Source organism: Lipophrys pholis (assembly GCF_963383615.2).
Source record: "Lipophrys pholis genome assembly, chromosome: 5".
Classification (NCBI taxonomy): domain Eukaryota; kingdom Metazoa; phylum Chordata; class Actinopteri; order Blenniiformes; family Blenniidae; genus Lipophrys; species Lipophrys pholis.
Window position 1 is genome coordinate 15,612,998 of NC_137628.1, and position 22,813 is coordinate 15,635,810.

Genomic DNA, 22,813 nt, shown 5'->3' on the forward strand with positions numbered 1-22,813 from the left:
GTGCCTTCTCTTCCCCCATCCCCGCTAACGGTTCATTTCTTGCCCATCTCTTCAAGCTCTGAGTCAGATGTCCACCAGCGTGGTCGAGGTCTGGCAGCCGGAGGAGGCAGACCCTTTAGTCCCGCTCCAGGTAACCACATTCCTGCCTTCACTTTGAGCTTGGACGGCATAAAGCTGAAACTGGGTATATACATGCACAAGTGATAAAGATAATAAAACACCGATCACCTCAGCACGGAAGCACAGATAAATGAACGAACACGTGTGGGAGGTCTGGAGCATTGCTCTTGTTATTGTTGTGTTTGCAGTTCGTACACAGTTGTGTTGTGCATCGTTATTACTTTTACTTCATGGGGATAGTTTTGCTCACCTCCCGTGATATTATGCAGCGATAAGGTCTCATTTATACACACAACAACTCGGAAATGAAGCCAGAGCGGGAGGCCACCTGCCATGTGGCTCCTCCTTATTTTTCTTTTGTACATAGTGTCCATTATGGAGTTGAATCTGTGGTCCACAATGAGAGCATGCCAGGAGTGAGGCTATCCCCTCCTGCACAGTGCTTCACAGCCATTCACTCCTTGTGTGCTCTGTTGAGCAATATTCCACGAAATCTAGGAAGTGCTTTACATTTTTATCACCAAGTAGGCGTCTGTGAGAATTACAGAATTATAGAGCAAGGAGAGTGCAAACAGCGAGACGGTCAGTATTTACCTGGAACCTGTCTCGAGGTCACCAGCAAATTCCTTGTCCTACCCAAGGGGGTGTTTGCTACTTTATGTTGGCGAAATGGGACTTAGTTTTATACAGATTTAACAACTGAGGCAGAATTTGTTCTCTTTAAAAAATACTCTCACACAGATGATTTAAACATTACATTAAAGGAATGTTTATAAATGCTTACTCATAACAGCCAGATATGATGCCAAATATAACACACGAGAAGATGATTCAGCATTAAATATAATTTCTTGGATGACCTGATGGAAATGTGTGTACCGGTATATTTTTTTCATGCATCGCTAACTTGCAGAAGAAGCGGGCAGATGTCGGAGTCGTTGACATCCTCGGGTGTCATGTTCGACAGTGAATGTAGGGACTGTCTCAGTTACATGGGCTGTGTGTCAGAGCATGACGGGGATGTCTTTGCTTTTTACTGTGAGGGTGCAGGTGGTCAGCTGGTTAGATACCCTGACGTTTCCCAAAGCTTGAGAATTTACTCGTGCTTCTAGGTGAAGTGATGCTGTTTGTCACACTTCCACATGCAACTCAGACGTGTGTGAAGTGAGTAAAGAGTGCTTCTCAGCCCTTTCAGATATGTGAATTGCTACAATTCATGTTGGTTTTCCAGTTCTGAGATCATAACCAAGCTTAGGTGTGAATTATTCAAGTTGTAATTGCTGCAGTCTTTCACTTCCTCTTGGGGTTCGTACTCATTGTCTTGTGTTGTGCATTTTCCTGAGCACTATCTGATTAGATTGGCCCCCAGCATCAGTTCACTGATTTCCTTGTTATTAAAGATGAGTCGTTCTGGGCACCTATTTGAATTGCGTACACAGACTGGAGTCATGAATGCTTAATTCCCTCTCAAGTGGAATCAAGTTCATTTACACCCGCTGCAGTTCTCCTGCTGCAGTGAGCAACGTTAGCCTGTGTTATTGTTGTGCTTACTCAGCAGGAAAATGAACTTGGTCTCTTTCTGTCACATTGTTAATGTGTCACTCTTTAAAATGGGCTCAGGGCATTGTAGAATAGGACTCACAGTGAAACTAGTCTGCATAAACTGGAACATTTCAAGTTGCAACATGTAACTTCCACTGCACAAAGAATGTATGTGTTTAGTAGTTTTGCTTCACTTTAACCACATGTGTCTGATTGTTCTTGAGGAAACTATTTCTGCACTGAAAGCGATCAGAGCTTATCTCTGCTGGCCATCCACGGCACACACAACTGCAACTCAGTAGTTAACCGTGTTTGTATGGCCGCCGGTGAGTCTTACCTGCTTAGCGAGTAAAACTTTACGACTGTGCAGTGTTGGAGTGTGTAGTGTCTGCATGACTTACTACAAAGTGTGCTGCCAGTTTAAAGTGTCCCTTGGTGTAAACAACACACGGGATGCACGGTGCAGTAATCAGGTAATAGTTTAGAGCACGTACATGGTTTTGAAGTAACTAGACTGCTGCTAACCCCATTTGTTGTCATTCTAAATATATCTGGCACTATACTGTTCTGTATGAAGGAAATGTATTAGTACTCCAAAGTGAGAAGAAAGCAAAATCCTCCAAGGCAGTGGTTTTCAAAGTGTGGGTTCAAGGAGATGCTCTTTTTCTTGTGTAATGTATCCCCCCCCCCGATCTTAATTTGTGAGATGAAAATATAAACAAGCTTAAGCCGCGGTTCCACCGTGCAGTACGTGCTGGAGCGGGGTGGGGCTGGAGGGTACGGTACGGCAAAGTCTGATGGCCTGATGAGTCTTGATTAGGTCTTGACTAATAAAGGTCTTTTGGGGCCGATTCTGATATTAGGGAATGACGATATTGTTGTCTGAGGGCTATAATTGGTCGGCCCTTATTCAGACGGTAGACAACATTAAAGCATCCTGCCTTGTGTCACTAGTTCAGGCTGCTGGAGATGTGAGGAGTGAAGGGTATTATCTTGGAAGAGTGTTGTTGCTGACCATGTCTACTCCTTAGTGACTGGAGCGTACCATTTTCTAATTGACTGCTTCTGGCTTAATAACACATCATGTTACAAAGCTCAAATAATCTTATACTTGTTTCATAAACATGACAATACCATCCTCCCTCACGTTGAGTTAAGATTGTTGATTAATATGATATCCTTTTTGACTCGTAAACCTTTCCTTGCCTCTGTGGACCAACTACCAGTTGGGATTTATGCAGCCGTCCTGCAGGAACACAGAATTGACCGCAGGGAGCTTGTTGGTGCTCTGAGAGCTGTAGTGCTCTCTGCCAACACTGGCACAATTTGCTGCCTGCTGTCTAATTTAGAGCCATGATGAAAAGGATTTAATGCCAGTTTTAGTTTTCCAAGGCCTATCCAGTTTCCTCCTAGGACTTGCTGCTTCAGTCACATTGAAATCATATTTTCTGTTAAATTCAAAGAAATAAAGAGCAGATACAAACGAAATCGAGCCGTTTTTTTTTTTTTTTGTCAATGAGAATTAAGCCTCTTGTTCATGAACATTGGCAGCCCGAAGCAAGAAGGCAGTTTGGCATACCAGCACACGTGCATCCCACTGAGCTCACAGATATCATTCTTCTTAAAGGGGACATATCATGCTAAATCCACTTTTTTAGCCCTTAAATGCATTTTGTTGTATATTTAGAGTGTTTAGAAGTACAGAAAAGTTCAAAGTAGTCTCTTCAGGTGCTCCGTTGATATCTTTATATTCTGTTTTGGTCATATTTTGCGATCGGTTTCGATTTTTCTATTCTCTATTACGTTTTTTGAACAATGACGTCACAGTATTCTCAGCGGAACTGCCAAATTAGGACATCGACATTTCGAGCAATCCGCCATTTTTGTTTCTCGCTGCGATTTTGTAGTCCAACCGAAGTTACGAGAGGATAAGTGGAAATGTTCGGTTGTTGGATGTAGTAACCCACAAGCTTCGTTACACCGTCTCCCAGCATCAGAACCTTTTCGAAGTGCCTGGTTGAGTTTTGTTTTTCACAAAAATGTACCCACATCTGTGGGTAAGGTCATTTTTGTGTGCGCGAATCACTTTAAGGACGACTGCTTCAGCAACCTCCGCCAGTATAAAGAAGGATTTGCCGAAAGACTTCGTCTGATTGAGCGGTCAGTTCCTTCTATCTATGGAGACGACGAACAGAGCACTTCGGTAAGCTGTATATAACGCTAAAAAGTGTGATGATAAGACGTCCCTGTCATTGTTTTGTTAGCATTAGCAGTTGCACCGTCTTCATATGTTAGCGCTGTGTGCTCGTTTTAGATTATAATGTAACTTCTGTGTTAAATAGTCGTTGTAATACAGGCAGTATTGTAGTAGTGGGCATGGATGGAGAAGTTAGTGTAAATATAGTAACACACCATTGCGTTACATCCATATGAAGACGTTGTTCTGTAGGTGCATCATCGTCATTTTCATCTCGCTCCGCCGGGTCCGACTCTGGCTCCAACATGTATGGCTGGATGGACAAATCTTCCGTTGTTGACATTTTGTAAATAATGTGTGAATATAAAGTTTCTGCGCCGCTAGATAATTGTATCTGTTCTATCAAACTACAAAGATGGCCGAACAGGGTGACGTTGAACCGAGTGTCACCTCTGCAACCTGGAGAGGACGAGGGGTATGAAGTGTCTCATTTGCATTTGAAGAGACCGCCCCAAAACGAGTTGCTCTCAGAAGCGCATCAGAAAAGGGGTTGAAAAGGGGCCTGTGGAGCTCTAATAATGAGGAATTCAGACCCAAGCATTGCAGTTTCGCGTTGTATAGACCACAACTGTATGATTTATATGTAAAAAGGAAGGATTTAAAAGCATGATATGTCTCCTTTAAGGTGGTATTGGTGATGTTCAATCAATGAATTTTTGTCTCACCTTAATGGAATGTCTTGTTTGGTCATTTTCAGGTTGAAAAGGAGCGAAGAAGAGATGGTCTTCCTCTAGAAGACAGGTAAGAGATTTCTTTAGCTCATCTACCCTGCCGTAAGCTTGAAACTGAAATCTTTCTGTGACAGTCGGCAAGCCAGCACCTTGTCTTGCAATTCAAGCATCAGTCAGAGAAAGTCACACATACGTTCAGCAATTTTAGAAGTATGTGAAGCTAAAACAGCTTCCACCTGAGCATGAGTTTCTTGCTTATCCCCAGTCTACAATTTTATCAACAGGTAAACTGGCTCACAGATTGCATCATACAGACATGTTTTTCTGCCGTACTGTAGATCACAACACTACTCTGAGATAGACTGTAACCAGAGCTGCAGCAATGTTTTTTTTTTCTTTTTTTGCTTCTTAGCTCCCCAGATGGAAAAACTATTGTCCACTTCAGTGCAGAAAAGAAAACTGCTGTTTATATAAAACATTGCTACAATGTACATATTTCACAGCTTCCATGTCAGACGACAGCTCTGTTAGACGGTTTGTGGCTTCACGTCAATGTGTTCCTGCGCTCGCAGAGATAAATGACGCTGTGTGGTTACAGCGCGTCGAGCGAGTGTCAAAAGCGTTTTTTTTTTTTTTTAAAGTATTTTTCCTCTGCGGGCAGACCCTAGAGTTTATGTTGGTGAGTGAGGGGGCGTGTGACTGGGAGAGTTTGGGGGTGTGTGTTAACGGAGGCACAGAACTAAATTCCTGACTAATTTTAGAACTCCTTGAAAGAAAAAAGAGGGGTGGTCTGTCTTTCCCAGCTGGTTTTGTTCCTGCAGAAAATACTTTGGAAAGTATGTTTTTGTCAGAGGGTCTACAGTTAATGGTATTATTTGCGAGTGCACTGGTCTTATTTGCCTGCTCAGAAACAACAAACGTGATGCTGCTCTCTTGACATTTTTTTTTATTTTTTTGCCACAAATACTAAATGGAGGCTTTACTTCTGCTTCTTGTTTATGTCTGTGAAGATTAACAAGGAGCAGCAGCCGTGCCAGTAATGTAAAGACATTGGGCTTTTAGGTCGTATACTGAAACTGGATATGATCCTTATACTCTGCTCCCCGAATAGATGTTTGGACTGCAGCATTTTATATGTTTCACCGACTTCTTTCTGCAAGATGACGCCAGTTTGAGCAATGGGTTGTCCAATGAGGCAATGTCATGCAACTGTGCCGATATACAAAGTTATTGCAGTTTTCTTTCAGAGTTGAACTTGGTTTACCAATGCATTGCCTGGCATTTGAATATTCTGTATTTGGTTTGTGACAAGAATGTGTAAAACCAACAGATTGCATATTTCATAGTACTACTAGAAGACTTCCATCCAGCAGCTGAAATCATTGAGAAGGAGTTGAATTCACAGTAGAGGGGAATTGTAAAATGTTGCTATTTTGCATTTTGGAATATTTAGTAGACGTCTGAGTCGATGCTAGTGCAGCCCCCAACCTTTCTGAATCACTTGAGTGCTCTACGATGGGGGAGATTTTCCAACGGGTCATAAAAAACAGAAAAACAAACTATTTTCAAAATGTGGACTGGAATCGGCTAACCAAGGCAAACCTAAAATGTCATGGCGATGTTTTTGATCACTGTATATGGGCTTGCTGTCTATAGGTTATTCTCCTTCATTTAAACACCATAAATCACGTTTAGGTCTTTGCCAAGTAATAAGCTGTAAAGATGACCTGGACAGCTGTCTGACACCATCCAAAAGAGAGTCCTGTGGCGGTCATATAAAGGATGCCTCCGTCCGTTTGCAGCTGCCAGATGAGTGATAGTGTAATGTGGTTCAACTTGTGACATTTACTATTCTGTTCTACTATACTATACCAAACATTGGTATTGACGATCGTTCAGGTCTATTGTGCAATTATCCAGCCATGCGCACAAAAAACAAACAAAAAAAAAAAAAACGGAGCTGCCCTCTTAAAGTGAGCCTGGGTTTAAATTTTATTTGGCTTACGTGCAGCCAACAGTTGCTTGAACAGTGTGGGAATAAAGCTATTTTTAAACCTCAAGAGGTGAGATGCAAAAGAGGCGTTGCAGTGTTAGCTGACCTCAGGACCTCCGGAGCTGTGTGCTGCGAGGCCTGTCGTGCAGGGGTTATCAGGCACTCACCAGGCCTGCCGTCACTTTCTTGCACTCTAAAGAGCACAGCAAGTAGCAGATACAGAAGTCGGTGATATCCGTGTCAATATGTCCTAACGTGTCTGCTTGTGCTGTTTTTTTAAATGATGTAGCCTAATCTGTACAGCAGTCATTATTATCATTATGTCTTTCAAAATAGATTTTGTAATCCTATATTTTGGAGCCACTCACTCCCATTTTTCCAACATGTGGTTTTAATTTTTCGATGAGTCGTATTGTTTTCCTGTCTTCCACAACAAACACGTGTGTGAACAATAGCTGACCTGAAGTCTCTTCTGCTCCTAAACTCTCCCTCGGAGCACGGCTCAGGTCACTGCTTACACCGACTTTATTTGACTTAGATCCAGGCGATCAAATTGCACCAAGCATTACTTGTTATTTTTGTACTGTGGCGGTGGACAGAATCCTCAGACTACAGTGTAGTGGTGTGCTTGTTGAGCAGCTGAATTTGCAGCAGATTCAAAGTTACTACTATAAATGTCTCACAGTTGACAGTGTGACACTGCTTATAATTGAAAAGACTGTAGCTTGATTTCACACTTTGTTTTAACGTGATGAAACAAATCAATCTATCCTCCTATCACCAAGCCAATGTTCTTCTTTTATACGCGTCGTTTACTTTTCCACAACAGATTACGGCACCACAGAATCGTAGCACTTTTAATTGGGACCTGCTGACCTTCAGACAACAATCACGCAAGACGTCAACCCTCATTTCTGCTTCCATATTTGACCTCTCATGCACTCGCCCACATGCAGCCTCTTCTGTTTTGAGTAATCCTGCTCTAACGTGCTGTTTGGCAGCTTATGAATTACCCAGCAATAGGAGGTGGAGGGATCTTGACAGTGAAGTAGCAGTTATGTAATGTGGAAAGCAGTGTGGCAAACATCAGTTGAGACCTAGCTGCCAGTTTATTTAAACTTCTTTTTTTTTTATATATATATATATATATATTTATTTTATTTTTTTTAAACCACAAACTCCTGAAGCGCTAACATTGAGTCATACAATGATAGGTGAGAGAAGTGAATGGTTGAAACAGTAGAGGCAGGTGGGTGTACATCTGTGTGTGAACACTGAAATTCTTGATAACAATATGCTATAATATCTTACCTCAAATCAGAAGATTGGTGTAAAGTCACTACTTTGTCAATATAAAAGATGAATCTCCACTTGAGAGCAAATTGGTTACTCAGTCACTGTTCATCTGCTGTGATGTAAATGTAAAAATATTGAAATATGCAATTCATGCACATAATTTAGTCTTCGTGTTACAATATTACATACTCCAATGAATTAATGTTAAGTTGCATTTAATTGGTCACTTTGATCCAGCAACAACACAGAATTAAGTGGATTCACCCTCAACAGGGAACATTTGCACCTGTGTCTAATAAGGAAATCAAAGGATGTTATGCTCTTCATTATTAACGCCTTGTTTGGCCAGATGAGTTAATGAGGTCACGTCTCTTGTTTTTCTTAATTCAACGAAATAGAAATTGTCTTCTGCAGTGATCACAGTTCGTTTCATCTTAAACATGAATCAGTAGTTCAGACGCAGTCCGTGACTGACCTGTGCCTGCGCGGCTCTTTTCTAAGTGAAACATCCCAGTGTAATGGTTTTCAACCAAACTGGAAAACCTGCCTTCAATTGATTTTAGTTTCAAAACGCATTCAAACTCAATAAGACAAAACACATCAAATAAATGTATTTCAAATCTGAGTAAAGCAATGCTGTCTCTAAAAGTCATGTAATTAATGTATATTCTCATGCTAAGTGGCCAATTTTGGTTGATATTGGACTTGCTTGGGAAATTTCCATTCAGAAATTTTGTTGCTAACGTTTAGTAGTAAAAGCATCAGAAGCATCCTCATTAAAGGGTAAATAGTATATTAATCCATATTTATAGGCTTGCGATTGTAATGCCGGTTAAACTTTGTTGACAATAGCTTAATTTATAATTTGTCTTCATTACATTTAATTCACATTACATCACCGTTTGGCAACGTTTAGCTCGGCGGCCTGTGAATAGTAGAATAGATTTAACAAAATGAATAAATTAAAAAAATACCATTTGATACAGAGAGTCGACGGGGGCAGTTTACACTTGGTCTCTTTCACTTCTACTCACATTCGCATGTTTTACACGAAACCACCAGAACCATCAAACACGGCGAGCAAAATGTCGCCCAAAGATAACGCTACACAGCAGAATAACAAATAAGATCAAATATGCAGTAGAAAATGCACACCCCGCATCAGAAAAAGAGTTGAAGAAAGTAGAGCAACTGTTACCATGAAGGGGGAAAAAAAGGAGGCCAGTCGCGGTCTAAAAGTGTGACGGGCAGACCGGGGGAACAAATTCACAGATGGTTCTTGAACAACTGTTGCTGGCCGAGGCTAATTGACAGTGCAGTTACATCTGGGCATGAAAAGATAAATATGTCATACAACAGTGCAAATTATACATAGATATCCCTCTTTATGAAGCAGTCTTGACAAAAGCAACTTATACCGTGTGACTTGTAGTCCAAAAATGATAGTATATGGCAATACCATGCATCTTGAATAATTGTGCGGGTTCTTTTTACAAGCTCATTGAAAATGTTTAAAGGCCCTGTTTACACAACAGTAAAAACACAAAACTTTTTTGGGGTTTTGGGTGTTCATTAACACGACAACGCTACTCGGAGCCACTGAAAATGCAATTTTTTTGAAAACGATTCCCGAGATGGAAATTTTTTTTTTTAAACTCCCATCTCCACAACACTGCTACTGTGCATGTGCAGCATGACGTAAAGCGGTGTGAATAGACAAATAGTAGCAACAATGGCGCCCTCCAGTGTCATGACTCCCAGTTCATATTCTCTTTGGACTTCGTAGTTTTTGAGTTGAGAGACGCCTGGAATACCAATCCAATTTTGTCATCTGTCCATACGAATGTCTCTGTACTCGGCATTGTTAAAGTTGATAGTGCATTGCTCTCTGCGTGCATGTGTGTGGGGTTTCATTACAAAAACAAACGATAGCACCCACTAGCGGCCCTTCGTGAAAACGACATCATTTTCAAAACGTTGCAACGTAAACTTTTCTGAAACGAAGTTGAAAAAATGATGCGTTTTCACATTTCACCGTTCACATTTCTGTTCGACTCAAATCAAAGTGCACAAGCGCAAGTCTAAAAGACTTTTCATTTGTTTAACCAGATCAAATATGAGAAGCGTGAACACGTGCTTGGGATCTTTTGTCTTGTCTTGTCTTGTCTTGTCTTGTCTTGTCTTGTCTTGTCAGACCATGAGGTTTAAACTCAAAGTCAGATGCGCAGCAACATTTTTGATAAACAAGTCTTTGTTTTTAATTTCCAACACGTTAAAGCCTGGCGGACAGCAGTGACAGTTGAGTTAATGGGTCGAGAAGTGTTTTATGTTACTCCTTAATACTTTTTATAAAGATTGTAACTGTACGCTGCTGCTTATATACAGTGACCTAGATTGGTGAGAAGACTTGTTTATTAGTAGTACCCTGTTAAAGCTCATCGGTGTCATGTCCTGTCTGTAAACAGCTGTCAACGTGTAGTTTATACTTTCTATTAATACAAAGTTAACACATCTTTTTGTAGCCCTCCCTGTTGTTTCTACATTCCAACCGGAAAGCGAAGTGAAGACACCAAAGTCTGAAGAACAAACGCTCAATTTAGAAATCTGTTAAACTCAAGAAAACATTTCATCTCTTACTTCTGCTCTCCTTGTTGATAAGATTGCCTCTGTCAGCTCTTTAACGTCTTCTGTTCCTTCCATGACAGCAAAACGTGTTTAATCACTTTATGGGAACAGCACATCAAAGCAACCCACATTTGAACCAAAATAAAGTGATAGTTTTCATATGTTTGCACATGTAAAACGTGTTTGACCTGTACTTTGACAACAGCATGTTATTTTATCAGTGTTGTAGAAGAAGTTTGATCCCTTCACACAGGTTGGTTAATCTCCAACTATAACAATGCAGATAAAAAGCAGAAAACATAGACAGTAAGTCAGAGTTATTACATAGACCAGGATAAATGCATTCTTAATCAGTACAGTTGTTGCGTAAGAATGTGGGTTTGCCCTCTGGGTAAGTTTTGCTTTCTTACAGAATCATTTATATTTCATGCAGTGTTTTTGAAATTAAGCAAGATTGCAAGACCAAGCTTGCAGTTTGTGCATTCAGTGGCAGAAGATGTGCAACCGGGGTGTGTTTGTGCATACCTGGATAAACCGAGGTGAACTGCTGCAGTGTACAAGCTGATTGTCAACCTGTTTTAAATGTGTTGATTAGGATTGTGTCTCAGGACAAGGAGCTCAAGTTTTAGTGTCAGACTTGTTTAAGTTAGTCTCAAAACCCACTCTGTGAGCAAAATGTCAGCTCATCTCACTTCCTCTGCTGTACCCGTGCTTGCTGAGCAAATGCCACAGTGCTGTAGTTTGTGGGGGCAGATGGTGACTTGTATGAGGAACTGTTACTTATGTGAATATTCATTAGTTTATGTGCTGTTTTGCCTAAATAAAGCAGCTTGGAAAAGGACGTTTATAACCCCTCCTTTTGTTGTTGTCGCTGCATTTTGATAAGTTTGCCACAGCAACCTGTATGTGTGTATATGAGCACTTAAACTGTGGCACTTCATCTTGTTTGTAGCTGTGTCAATCTACAGATGTGTTGTGCCTTATATTCTAACATACACACATAGATGCACATGCAGCCACAAATCAGCTGCTACTTCTCAGCTTTAGGGCACCAACTCCCAGTGCTCATTAACACTTGATGTCACATACCACCAGCAGTAAAAACACAGTGGGACTCTCGAAAGATGCTGCTACCGCTAACAATCCACTTGTTCTAAAGTTGTGTAAGTGTATTTGACAATGTGTGAGCAGTGTCAGAACTGCTTTTAAGTTTTGGGTTTGTGAGTTCATGCTTTTATAGACCTTTAAAAAAAAAAAAAAAAAAAAAGCATTACTGATTCAGTTGGACCTTTAATCTATCCAACGTTTTTGCAAAAACATTGACAAAGATTCCTCCACAGAATTAAAGCTGCTAGTGGACAGAGTTATTCATTTCCCCACTCATCCAACTGGAGTGTGTGTAATGATTCACTGGTGCAAAGGTTATTTTGGTCTATTATGCCATTGCTTGTGCGCGCCCCCCCCCCAGATGCCCATTATAAGATATTTTTTTCCCAGTGATTGCAAAGTGGTGCTTGTTTTGTTGAACAGGATAATAAGTCACTTGTGACGTGATCGGGGTCAGGAAGAGTGTACAGTTAATGCAGTCATAATGTTTTGGTGTTTGTTTTATCTACACGTATACATGTTTTTGATCTCTTTCAGGTTAGTACATATGAGTGCTATGATTTTGACCTAATGTTTTTCTATTTTTCCCCTCTGTTTAACAGCTCCTCTCCATTTTCACTGGAGAATGGAAAGCCCCTGCATTTTCAGCCTCCAGCATTGGAGTTTGGGATGCAGTAAGTGCTGCTTTCACTTCCTCTTTTTATAAAGCATATCCTCTCAACACACAGACTTTTAGGCAAAGATGAATTATAATTCACATGGCCATCTCTTAGTCTTTGGTTAGAATAACAATATTTCAGTACATGTCAGCAAGGGACCTACTGCTGCAATAAAAGCTCCAGAAAGAGATTCCTTCTTAAAACAAGGGCCCCTTTAACACTAATCAACAGACAGGATAATATCCAAGTATGGCAGTAAGCTTGCTTCTAGACACATATGGGAGAAGGGTGACCCCAGTCATAAGGGTTAAGAACGTCACTGCGTGCCTCCAGAGTCCCAGAGCAGACATAATACTGTGGCCGAGCTGCAATCTGCATAGCTCCCATTGAAGGTAAACATTCACCAACTGTTTTCTCCCTCATACTTGGTGAAATGTGCAAATAATTTTTAAGTCTGTGTAAAATGAAAATACAATTACAAAATGGAATATTGTACTTGAGATTGAAGATAGACTGTGAGCCAAGAGACCCACACATCACTTTAATCTTTTATGGGTGAAATGTTAAAATAGTTGTAATTATGTTAAACAATTTTACAAAGTAGTCCGATGGAGTTGTCACATTTCAATGATGTGGTGTATTGAAAAAGCACTCATATCAGATAAGAAAAACATGATGCTGAATGGTAAAACCAGTGGTGCAGAGCAAACAGGCCAAAGACATGCAGGCTGCACTGTGTTTATGCTTTTAAGTATGTTTGGTTGTCAGGATTTGATGTTATGCATAGAGCACAGAGAACTCTGCAGTGGTGGTCATGATGGTTCTAGCTTAAATGTCCCAAATGTGTGTTTTGGTTTTTTTTTTGCACAAGATAGAATCCAGACTAACAGCAGCTCAGAAAAAGTTGAAACGGTTTACTCTGCCAAGCCATCTTCTCCGTTAAACTCTGAGCATGCAGTTCAGACAGCTAAAATGAAAGTAAAATCACACTCCAACAGACAAACAGGAAGTGAAAGATAAGGTATCAAATAGATCTGCTCATGATACACTGTAGATATGAGGCTACGTTTACTGTAAGTAAGTCTAAGATACTAATGCTCTTTTTGTGCTTTTCAATCCTGAATACTCTACAATGCAAATGTTGTAAATAATCTTGTGTCGACCTGACATACCTCTTACTATTTTAGCATTTAGTCTGAAATTTCAAATGCAATAAAGAATAAAAAGTTTCCCAACTTTCTAATCTCTCCCTTGCTGCTGCGTGAGTCCTGAGCACTAGATCTATGTTCATGGGCTCCTTAGATCGTCAGTTGCTCATGTGTGCATAGACGGCCATTGACTCGACTCTAATTGCATCAGGGTTTTCCTTTAACCAAATTCCTCGTGCTGCTTGGTGACCACTGTTTCCACTGTTGAAGCACAACATGCAAACCGACAATTCGATCTTGAACACGAACAGCTCATCAGCATGGACTGAATGGAAGAGACCGCAAAGACACCGTATGTCAAACATTCCAGCTAAAACGGACCACTAAATTAAAACATCAATTTAAATGATTGTCATTTACATAATCAGCCACAACTTAGAAATAGATGCAACTACAAGAGAAACTGAGACATGATGAACCTGAAAGTTTTAGGCACAAAGTATATCAAGACTGTAAAGCCTTCATAGTGGTGTAACTTAGTGCAGGAATACTGTTCATGACTGTTAGAAATAAGAATACAAAGACGTTAGGCCCTGAACACACTTTTCATAATGAAAGATCACCTCTCAAACCAAGTTTGATTTATGGAACATCCTTTGTGATGAAAGGCTTTAAACGGAGACACGCATTTTAATTAGATTGGAAATATAATTACGGTTTGAAATTACTTATGGTAAATGCTTGGGCAAAAGGTACTCGAAGAGACATTCATTTTTAGCCTTTGTTTAAGTGTCATCAAGCAAAACGCGCTGAGAGCCACTTTAATAGATTGCAATAAAAATGATCGCGCTGACATGGTCACCTTTATGCTGATGGCACCTAAAGCCCTGTCATAGCCTGCTTCCTGTTTTATTTTTGTAACTGGCTTTTTTCAGTGTAAAAAAGAAACAATTGCTATTGTATCGAATGCAAATAGCTGATTTACTCATAAGCTTACGACATAATAATGCAATTGAAAGAACTTCCTGTATAATTTAATTATTTACTCCAGTGGCATCAATATATGGCCTATCTTATTTTAGATATGATCGCTTTTCTATTCAATTAATTATGTCTGGATGTGCGTCTATCTCTACTCATTTACATGAGCCCTAAAATAATCCCGGGTTATACAGAAAAGTTGCATATGTCCTCTCATACTCAAATAGATTGCTGTAAACGTGCTCTCCAGCTACGGTTTGGATAATATTACTTGTTAATTTCTTGTAATACTTACAAGTTATTAGAGGGGGGGTTAATATTAATAGGCCACATAGTGCCACACTGAGTCGCTGTTGGTGGTAATCTTCATTCAGAGGGCAACAAGGTAGATGATTTAGGTCCTCACAGCTGTTTTCAAGAGCATAAGAGAGCAGGTCACGAGAGTAACTCAACTCCTGTGCTGTGAGCATTCGTTTGACCTTGTTAGAGTGAGAGAGTGGCTGTGGTGTGAAGAGGGATCAGCGGAGACCAAAGTGTGCTTCAAGAGGTGTAAAGTGGCCGTAAATGTTCCGGTATAGCTGAGGATACTCGCAAATAAGTGCAAGAGCCAAATAGATAAACACAGTCCAAACTGCTGAGTCGGGTCGCTTACGGAGGAATCCCATCATTCCGGGCTTTTTCCCACTGCAACCTCCAGATCAGGCTCAGGAGACAGGAAGAGGCTTTATCTTCCTCTCCAGTTCCAAAGCTCAGTGGCAACTGTTATCACCCATGTTGTAGCTCATAGCTGCTACTTGTACCTTAAGTGCAATCTTGATGATCTCTTATTTTCTATGCTCTGGAAGCCATTCCCTTTTTCTCTCTTGCACCCAGTTTAATTAAGGTACAATGGAGTCCCCTTAATCTAGTAATAAAAAACAAATCTGGTCCATATACAGGTTATAGCCATACACAGCTCAGTGTGATGATATAATAAATCCATGGTTAACTCGTAAATGAAAGAACTAATATTTCCACAATAATCTGTGCTGGAGTGACTTTCTGCTACAGTCTCGGCTCGGGATGCACTGTAACGATGCCACTCGGTGTTCGTTTAGAAGTGATTCTTCTCAAAAATGAAAACCTATATTATATCATAACAATGTGTACAAAAAGAAGACGTTTATAGAAAATAGGGGCCCACAAATCTATAAACCCCAGGAAACACTTTTGAAAAATTAAACTTTGTACAGCATTTACTGTATTACGAAAGTAACTGAATGAGGGACAATCCTCCTTTTCTTTTCTCACATACCTGATGATATTGCACAGGGAAAGTTCAAGTTGACAATAAAGCTTTTCATTTTCAATTAAACTTTATAGACAATAACAACCCATCACACCAATCTCAGCTCTAATATGTTAAATGGGCAGCAGAGGGATCCAGTTTATCGAGGCGGTCACATTATTAAGCTAATCTATGGATGGATTTATACTAAAGTACTTGGTGTCCTCAAATAGTTTTTGAGTTCACCCCCTTTATATAAGCACAGTGGAGAATGCGTCTATATGTGATCTTCTGTCTGTCTTTCCAGGCCGCTGGGGCTGCCAAGAGCTGAAACCATATATATACACAACCCTAGCCAGGAAGTTCCTGTGACGCTGCTGTCAATGTTTACATCCAGCAGGCATTTTTACATACCTTCCTTCCACAGAAGAGTAAGTATACACACAAGAAATGACGTTTAGGCTCAGCTGTGCTCCAAATCCCTGTGCATCGCATTTATGTCACGTTTTCCTCTCTTTCCCAGGTGATCCCACCCAGAGGGAAGGCATCTTTTAAACTAATTTTCCTCCCGTCTGAGGAGGGCAATGTAGAAAACACATTATTTATAAACACATCGGCCCATGGGCTGCTGTCATACCAAGTAAGTTTGCTTTAATTTTAATTTTATCTTCACACTATGTATACATCTTTTGTCTGTTAATAGCTTAGTGAAAAGTGGCCAGATGATGGTTGTATTATCATCATATGATCTCCCGGTAAAGGCTTACAGATTCGGCCACATCCAGATTCTTTTTTTGAAACAGAGGTAATTGATCAGACTGCAGGTGTTGGACAGTTTTTTTGTTTTTGTTTGATTGGGTTTTTTTTTGTTTTGCTTTCCAGCATCCTCGTGTTTTGCTTTTCATCCCGCATGATTGTCAACAAAAGTGAATTATCCTATTAAAGAGTAAATCTTGCGTTATTCATTGTTAACGCAAATGCAGTATTGAATTTCAGTTTGTCAAACTAGAAAGTTCCTTTTTCATGCAGTCAAGGCTTTTTGTTATTGCAGTTGTAGATATTCAACTGCACAATGTGTATTTGTTTCACCTCACTGGGTTTTGTTCACCTACACATCATTGTCGTCTCGTTGAAGGATTCTGATTATAGACTTTATGCATAGACACATTCTTATGCTGCCCTTCTTGTATGAATTACTTACTTTCCAGTCTTCCTGTTCTACTAACATTTGAGTTTACTTGACACTAACTTGCCAAAATTCAGTTTTATTTTTCAAATATTTAGCCACATTTTGGCTTTTGTTGTGTCTTTCTTAGCACAGACACTTTAGTTCAGATAGGTCTCATTTTGGATGGTGATGATTTGGATGCAATATGCATAATAAAAGTGCCAACATTCATTTAAGAAAAACATTGGAACGCTTGTATCGCAAAAATGTGCATTGAAACTAAGGCTGATATCGTTTGTCTATCATGATTTCAAACTCAATTTATTTTTTTTTAATCTGCGCCAATTTCCTGAAATGCAGCTTATTAGTAAAAACCATTTGAATCAGACACAAACACACTGTGTTCTGATGTGCAACCACAGCTCACTTCACATGTGCTAAAGTTGTGAAAGATTCAACTGTTTGGATTTGATGATATTAAACTGTACAGAGATGCAACTCTGCACTGTTGAGATCAAAACTATAAAATGGAAACACTTTTGTTTTGTTTAATATACTATTAGATATGTACTTAACCACAATACCACAAACCAAACGTCTTTTTTAGTAAAGTATTGGAACACAATCCTTTGAGTAAAAGGAGAGGTAAAGTTTAAATGCAAGACTTTCTGAACTAATGGTGTTTAAATTTTCATTGTTGTTGTTTCTCATTATCTGAAATTCACAAATGGGACAAAACTTCAATCAATAATATTTTGTCTCTATCATTCCCGATACTTAATCATTACACTTTTCTTTTGTTGTGTATTTATTCATGACTATAAAACACAAAACCTCTTGATTAGGTGCCATAATAAGTGTACCACGACATCTGGCACTACCTCTTTGCTTGGTTGTTGACTTCCCAGCCCTAATATCGTGGATATGGTGGTTGAGTCTCTTTTTATAAGTTGTCATTACTTCTTTCCCAGGTATTTGGTGTCGGAGGTCACCAGGGTTCATTACTCTCTGTCCAGAGAAAGGATAGTCTGCTAATATTCCCCCACATCCAGAGCATTAAGCTGACCCAAACTCAGGTATGTATTTTAAATGTTTGTGCAGCGAACAACAGCTCATCATTGGAAGCAGCTGCTTTCCTCTTTCCTGCCTGCCCTGATGAACAGTCTGCTCTGTTCATACACACACAAGCTTTGTCATACACACTGCCAAGCTCTGGCTGCCATGAACATATTGAAAGTGTGTGGGTCGGCAAATTGAACGATCTATTTCTACTCTAATCACCAACACGCTGTTTGCTTGTAAGTAAAAAAATATTTGAATCAGTTGTTGTATTTTCTATTCATACAAACCTGAGAAACACGGATTAACTTATGCACATTTTGTTGCATTGAGCCGAGGCAGTGAAAGTGTGTGAGACTCATCTGAAAGGAGTCATTGCCTCCACAACAGGAAGTGGGATGGCAGTTGAAAAATGTTACCGTGGCGAAGTGCAAACAAAAATTCTCACAATCACTCTGGCGCTTAATGCATGCACGCATTGTTATGATCTTTGTTTCAACAAGCACTTCCCTAAAAAATGTCCAGGTCTAACCTTGTTGATAATTTGAATTTGTTGAATTTTGGTAAAGCCCTTTGAAATGAGAGACCTTGTTTCACATGCCAAAAAAAGAGAAAACTTGACGAAAGACTGTTTAAACTTGCAGGAAGATGCCTCCAACGTCACTATACTGGGTCTGCTACTGGAGTGCAGCTTACCGAAGAGTTTGTTAAACAATCCTCAGGTAATCCCTTTTCTCTTTTACAGCAGTTATCGAGACACTTTCAGTGGACATCCTGTTGTAACTCGTCACATCTTTAGCTTTGAAGCAAAAGAACTGAAAGCCTGAGTTGCAAAACCTTGAAAGTAGTTTCCAGGGTCCCCCCCCCCCCCCCCCTTACAGTTGAAAAGACGTTTTTATTCCTCCCTCTTTTTGCAGCTCAGAATAGTTTTAACACCATGTAATTCATGAATTTCTCTGACTCATACTTGTTGATAAAAATGCTATTGCCTAAATTGTTGGCAGTAAACAACTAAATATGGAACCAGAAGGGAAGCAGACGTTTGGGAGGAAACATAGAATTTAAAGGAAGACAGTTCACCACAGACTTTATTTTTATGATGTGTAACCTGACATCATTGATAGTTTGCTCCTACTTTCGAACACCCGAGCCAAACCCCTGTTTTATGTCATGCCTCCTCCTCTCAAGCAGAAGGCCAGCAAGACAAAAACTTCAGCTGACAGGTGGCCCTGTCATCGAAGCACCTTCTGTTTTCTCCACAGCCCCCAAGGAGGCCGTGATCTCCTGCCAGACTTTTAATTGCTTTCTCAAGAGACTTTTTAATTGACACAGGGCTCTCGGTACTCATGTGGCGAAATAGACATGAAGCAAGAGGCGGTTGCAGAGAACCTGACGATGTTGTCATTAATATATGAACTGAAGTCATCCTTGCGTTCTGTTCCACGACTGTCCCAGCTGCAGCTTTCGGCTCATTTCCAGGATCAACACCTGCTGCTGCAGTTCTTTTTCAAGTCTTCGACAAACTCGAGAAATGGCCTCTGGTTAGAGTATGTGCTGCCGGCAGATTAAATGAGCCTAACAGGAAGTTAGCAGTTGCCTCAGTTACAAGGGATTAAATGTGCCATCGCAGGCCTTAAACCCCCACCCCCGTGGCACAGAGCCAGGGTATCTGTCTGCAGGTTGTCGAGTGGTGATTCACCCTCTGAGACGATCCCTGGTTTTGCTGTGAGATTTGCACTCTCCTTGCGCAGATCTGTCGGCTTTGAGAGGCTGTTAGTCGCAGGGTGGAGATAAGAGGTGGAGAGTAAGGGGTAGTAGTAAATCTCCTTGTTTCAACTCCTAACGTCCCTCTAAAACTCCTGCATCATTTTAGGTTGTATTCTTTGTCTTGGCTGTCACATTGCTTGTGGTTGTTCTCATCCTTCTCTGTCTTTGTCTCTGTTTTTGTGCATGGCTGGTATGCCTTTCCTGTCCTGTCCCAGGGGTCCTGCCTCCAGAGTGAAGAGCGCCTCAGTCTGCAGATTAATCTGTCAGCGCGTGGTGACCGGCCCGCCGACCTGGACAAGCTAAAGCCCTATGTCATTGAGCACATTTTGGTCCTGCTGGTCGCCCCGAGTGCTCAACAGTCTGCGATAGGTGAGTGTCTTTGTACCTCTGTGACCCAGTGTCTGGAGGAGCGTGACGGAGTGGCACTGTAGTAAAACACAACATGAGGCCCTCAAACCCCTAACTGTTTGAGTTGCATCAGGAAGGAGATCCAGTTGAAAAAGACTTTTGCCAAGTCAAACCTGCAAAGCACAGAAACTCCATTAAATGTGTCTGTGACAGATGTAAAGAAAATAATATAATATATTTAAACCTACAGTTTAAATCTCTACATGAATGCTGTGAGCTCATTTATCTGCACCTCTCTCTACAGGGGAAGCAAAACTAGGAGTTTATATGATAAATTCAGGAGGGAAGAAGCTCTACGTAAAGGTGAGTGTTCCTGTTTTCCTATCAAAGCTCTTGAGTAAACTTATTTCGACTCTAACAAGACGTCTTGTGTCTGCAGGATATGCAGGTGCTGTCAAAAGTTGAGGTTCGCCTTGACTTCAATCAAGTTCTTCTGAGACCAGAAGCCAAAAACTTCACTGAGGTGGCTTCCATTGCATGCAAAGGTAAATATTAATCTCTTCTTGGCTCATAATAATCTTTCTGCTGTTCAGTCGAATTTTGAACAGGAGTGTATTTGTCACCACCAGGTTCGTTGCCTGGCCATGGAGCAAAATGCTCAAGGCTTATCAGTTTAAAAATCATGGGAAACAGGACAACCGACCGCTTCCTTGGCCCACACGTCATGCACAGGTAAAGCAGAAACATTGCACCATTGTCCTTGCTCCAGATGTGTATTCTGATGAACATGAACCAAGAATTGTTGCATTTCGTGAGTATTGTGGTGAAAATTAGGTGTGAATGTCTTGGTGCAGATGGAGTCAGGAGGATTTGTTGAGCCTTTTCCAAATAAAGCAAAGCGATACCAACCAGGTGGACTTGTGGCTCACCAACCCGTCCCGGCTGCCCCTCACTGTCCTGAACGCCAGCCTGTCAGAGAATCTGCATGGAGTAATGAAGGTGTGCATAACTGTGCGGTGTGATAAATTACTACACACTCTTAAATAATGAAGAACAAAACATGACAGTAAAAACTGACAGAATATCTTTGCTCCCTCCCATCTGTCAGGTGATGAACTTCAGTCGTCCCCTGAGAACTAGCCAGGGTTGCTGGCATGTCCTGACCCTGGGGTCGCTCAGCAGGACGCTGCCTGTCAAGCAGATCTTCACTCTGAGTCTTGACACCAGCCTCGGCTCCACCCTGCACATTCCACTCTACTTTCATTCTACTTCTTCCAAGGTAAAAACTGCAAGGTGGTGAATTATCTCTCTCTCGTTTGAAGAAACTAAAGTTGTAACTGCCTGTGTGGCTGTCAGCAGGGGGATGTGGGCTTTGAAGCTGAACGCGAGTGTGGACGTCCTTGCCCTCTGAGACTCTCTGAGACAGGTGAAGCCTGGCAATATAAAACTTTCCTTGTCAGTGAGAAATTGGAGTTTTTTTTATTGATGCATATTTGCCTGAATATGTCATCAGGGCGATCAGAGTGGCAGCGCTCTCTCCTTCCTGACTTCTTCTCCTCATCCTGGACTGTCGATAGCAAACTGGCAGCTGAACTCTGCTCTCGGTGGCAGAGTCACAAAGACAAGCTCCCCTGCAGGTAGTTTTTTTCTTTCAATAATCACTGACACATTTCCTGGCCTTGATGTACCTTGTTAACGTCGTCATCTTTAACAACGGAAACAATTCCCAGGTGGCCAAGACTCCCCGTAGAGACTTCCTCTCCTTTGGACTTTGGTGCTACCCCTGTCAACGAGAGCAAGGTAAGGACCACGATTTCACTGAAAATATCATTTCTATATTCATTGATTTATTTATTTTTTTATTTGTGGCATTTGTTGAATGAAAAACAACCTTTTGGTTCCAGGTGAAGACTTTCATGCTGAAGAATCCTTCATCTTCAGTGATTTCTGTTGAGATCAGGATCCTTTCTTTGTACCCTGCTCCATTAGAGGCTCTGGATCTCCTGACTAAATGGTGGGTTGGAGCTTTACAAAAAGTTCAATTACAGCAGTTTGAATGAGACTGAGAGAGAGCAATGACTTCAATCCTGCAAATTAATTTGTGAAAGTGATCTCTTTGCTTTTCTTGGCAGGTTTAATATCAGCCCCATCTCAGTCAACATCAGCACCTCAGAGTTTTCTCTGTTGGCTTCTTCCCTTAAGGTACTTCCTAATCCAGCTCGGACAATCGTTTTGCATATTTGCTGTATATTCTAGTGTGTCGTCATTCAATACATTTGCTAAATTTTGTTGCCTTTAGGTTGTTTTTTTTTGGTGTTTGCCTTCAAAACACTTAGTCCACCTTTTCCCTGTGTTCATTACAGTTGGGTGAAAGCCCCCAGCGCATTTCAGGAGAGGGTGTCCTGCGTCTATTGCTGCAGCCCTGGGAGGCTCGAGAGGTCGCTGTGGTCTTCACTCCCTCCGAACACAAGCCCACCACGACCATCCTGATTGTCAGGTACAGGGTTGTTATAGCAGGACTCATTTCATAAGGCTCCTTAATCTGTTTTCTCTTCGGTTTTCTGTATAAAGTTCTGTAATTTAAATGATAAATCCCCCTGAGTATCAGCTTGGCCCTCTGTCTTAATTATGAAAATATCTTTATTAAAAAAAATCTGATGCCTGGGATTAATGTGAGATGTGGCATGTGTAAACATAATTCAACAATGTGATATGTGACAAATGTACTCAGTGACATAAAACTGAAACTCTCAATACAGTTTATTTATGGGATAATTTTTAGTGTACATTTAAACAAGTTTAATT

At 40.8% G+C, this 22,813-nt stretch overlaps 1 protein-coding gene across 2 annotated transcripts in view; it reads left to right on the forward strand.

The window, feature by feature from the left end:
- Nucleotides 1-22,813, forward strand: part of tmem131l (transmembrane 131 like) — a 30,846-nt gene that overhangs the window by 914 nt on the left and 7,119 nt on the right. For both annotated transcript variants that reach the window (XM_080463306.1, XM_080463307.1), the window contains exons 2-20: nucleotides 57-130; nucleotides 4,617-4,660; nucleotides 12,214-12,285; nucleotides 15,974-16,097; nucleotides 16,190-16,306; nucleotides 17,806-17,910; nucleotides 18,538-18,615; nucleotides 19,876-20,029; nucleotides 20,313-20,371; nucleotides 20,448-20,553; nucleotides 20,638-20,740; nucleotides 20,863-21,007; nucleotides 21,117-21,287; nucleotides 21,365-21,434; nucleotides 21,522-21,645; nucleotides 21,739-21,808; nucleotides 21,913-22,022; nucleotides 22,141-22,210; nucleotides 22,372-22,505. In XM_080463306.1, the coding sequence (XP_080319432.1) occupies nucleotides 57-130; nucleotides 4,617-4,660; nucleotides 12,214-12,285; nucleotides 15,974-16,097; nucleotides 16,190-16,306; nucleotides 17,806-17,910; nucleotides 18,538-18,615; nucleotides 19,876-20,029; nucleotides 20,313-20,371; nucleotides 20,448-20,553; nucleotides 20,638-20,740; nucleotides 20,863-21,007; nucleotides 21,117-21,287; nucleotides 21,365-21,434; nucleotides 21,522-21,645; nucleotides 21,739-21,808; nucleotides 21,913-22,022; nucleotides 22,141-22,210; nucleotides 22,372-22,505 (1,930 nt within the window). The remainder of the gene's footprint in view (nucleotides 1-56; nucleotides 131-4,616; nucleotides 4,661-12,213; nucleotides 12,286-15,973; nucleotides 16,098-16,189; nucleotides 16,307-17,805; nucleotides 17,911-18,537; nucleotides 18,616-19,875; nucleotides 20,030-20,312; nucleotides 20,372-20,447; nucleotides 20,554-20,637; nucleotides 20,741-20,862; nucleotides 21,008-21,116; nucleotides 21,288-21,364; nucleotides 21,435-21,521; nucleotides 21,646-21,738; nucleotides 21,809-21,912; nucleotides 22,023-22,140; nucleotides 22,211-22,371; nucleotides 22,506-22,813) is intronic.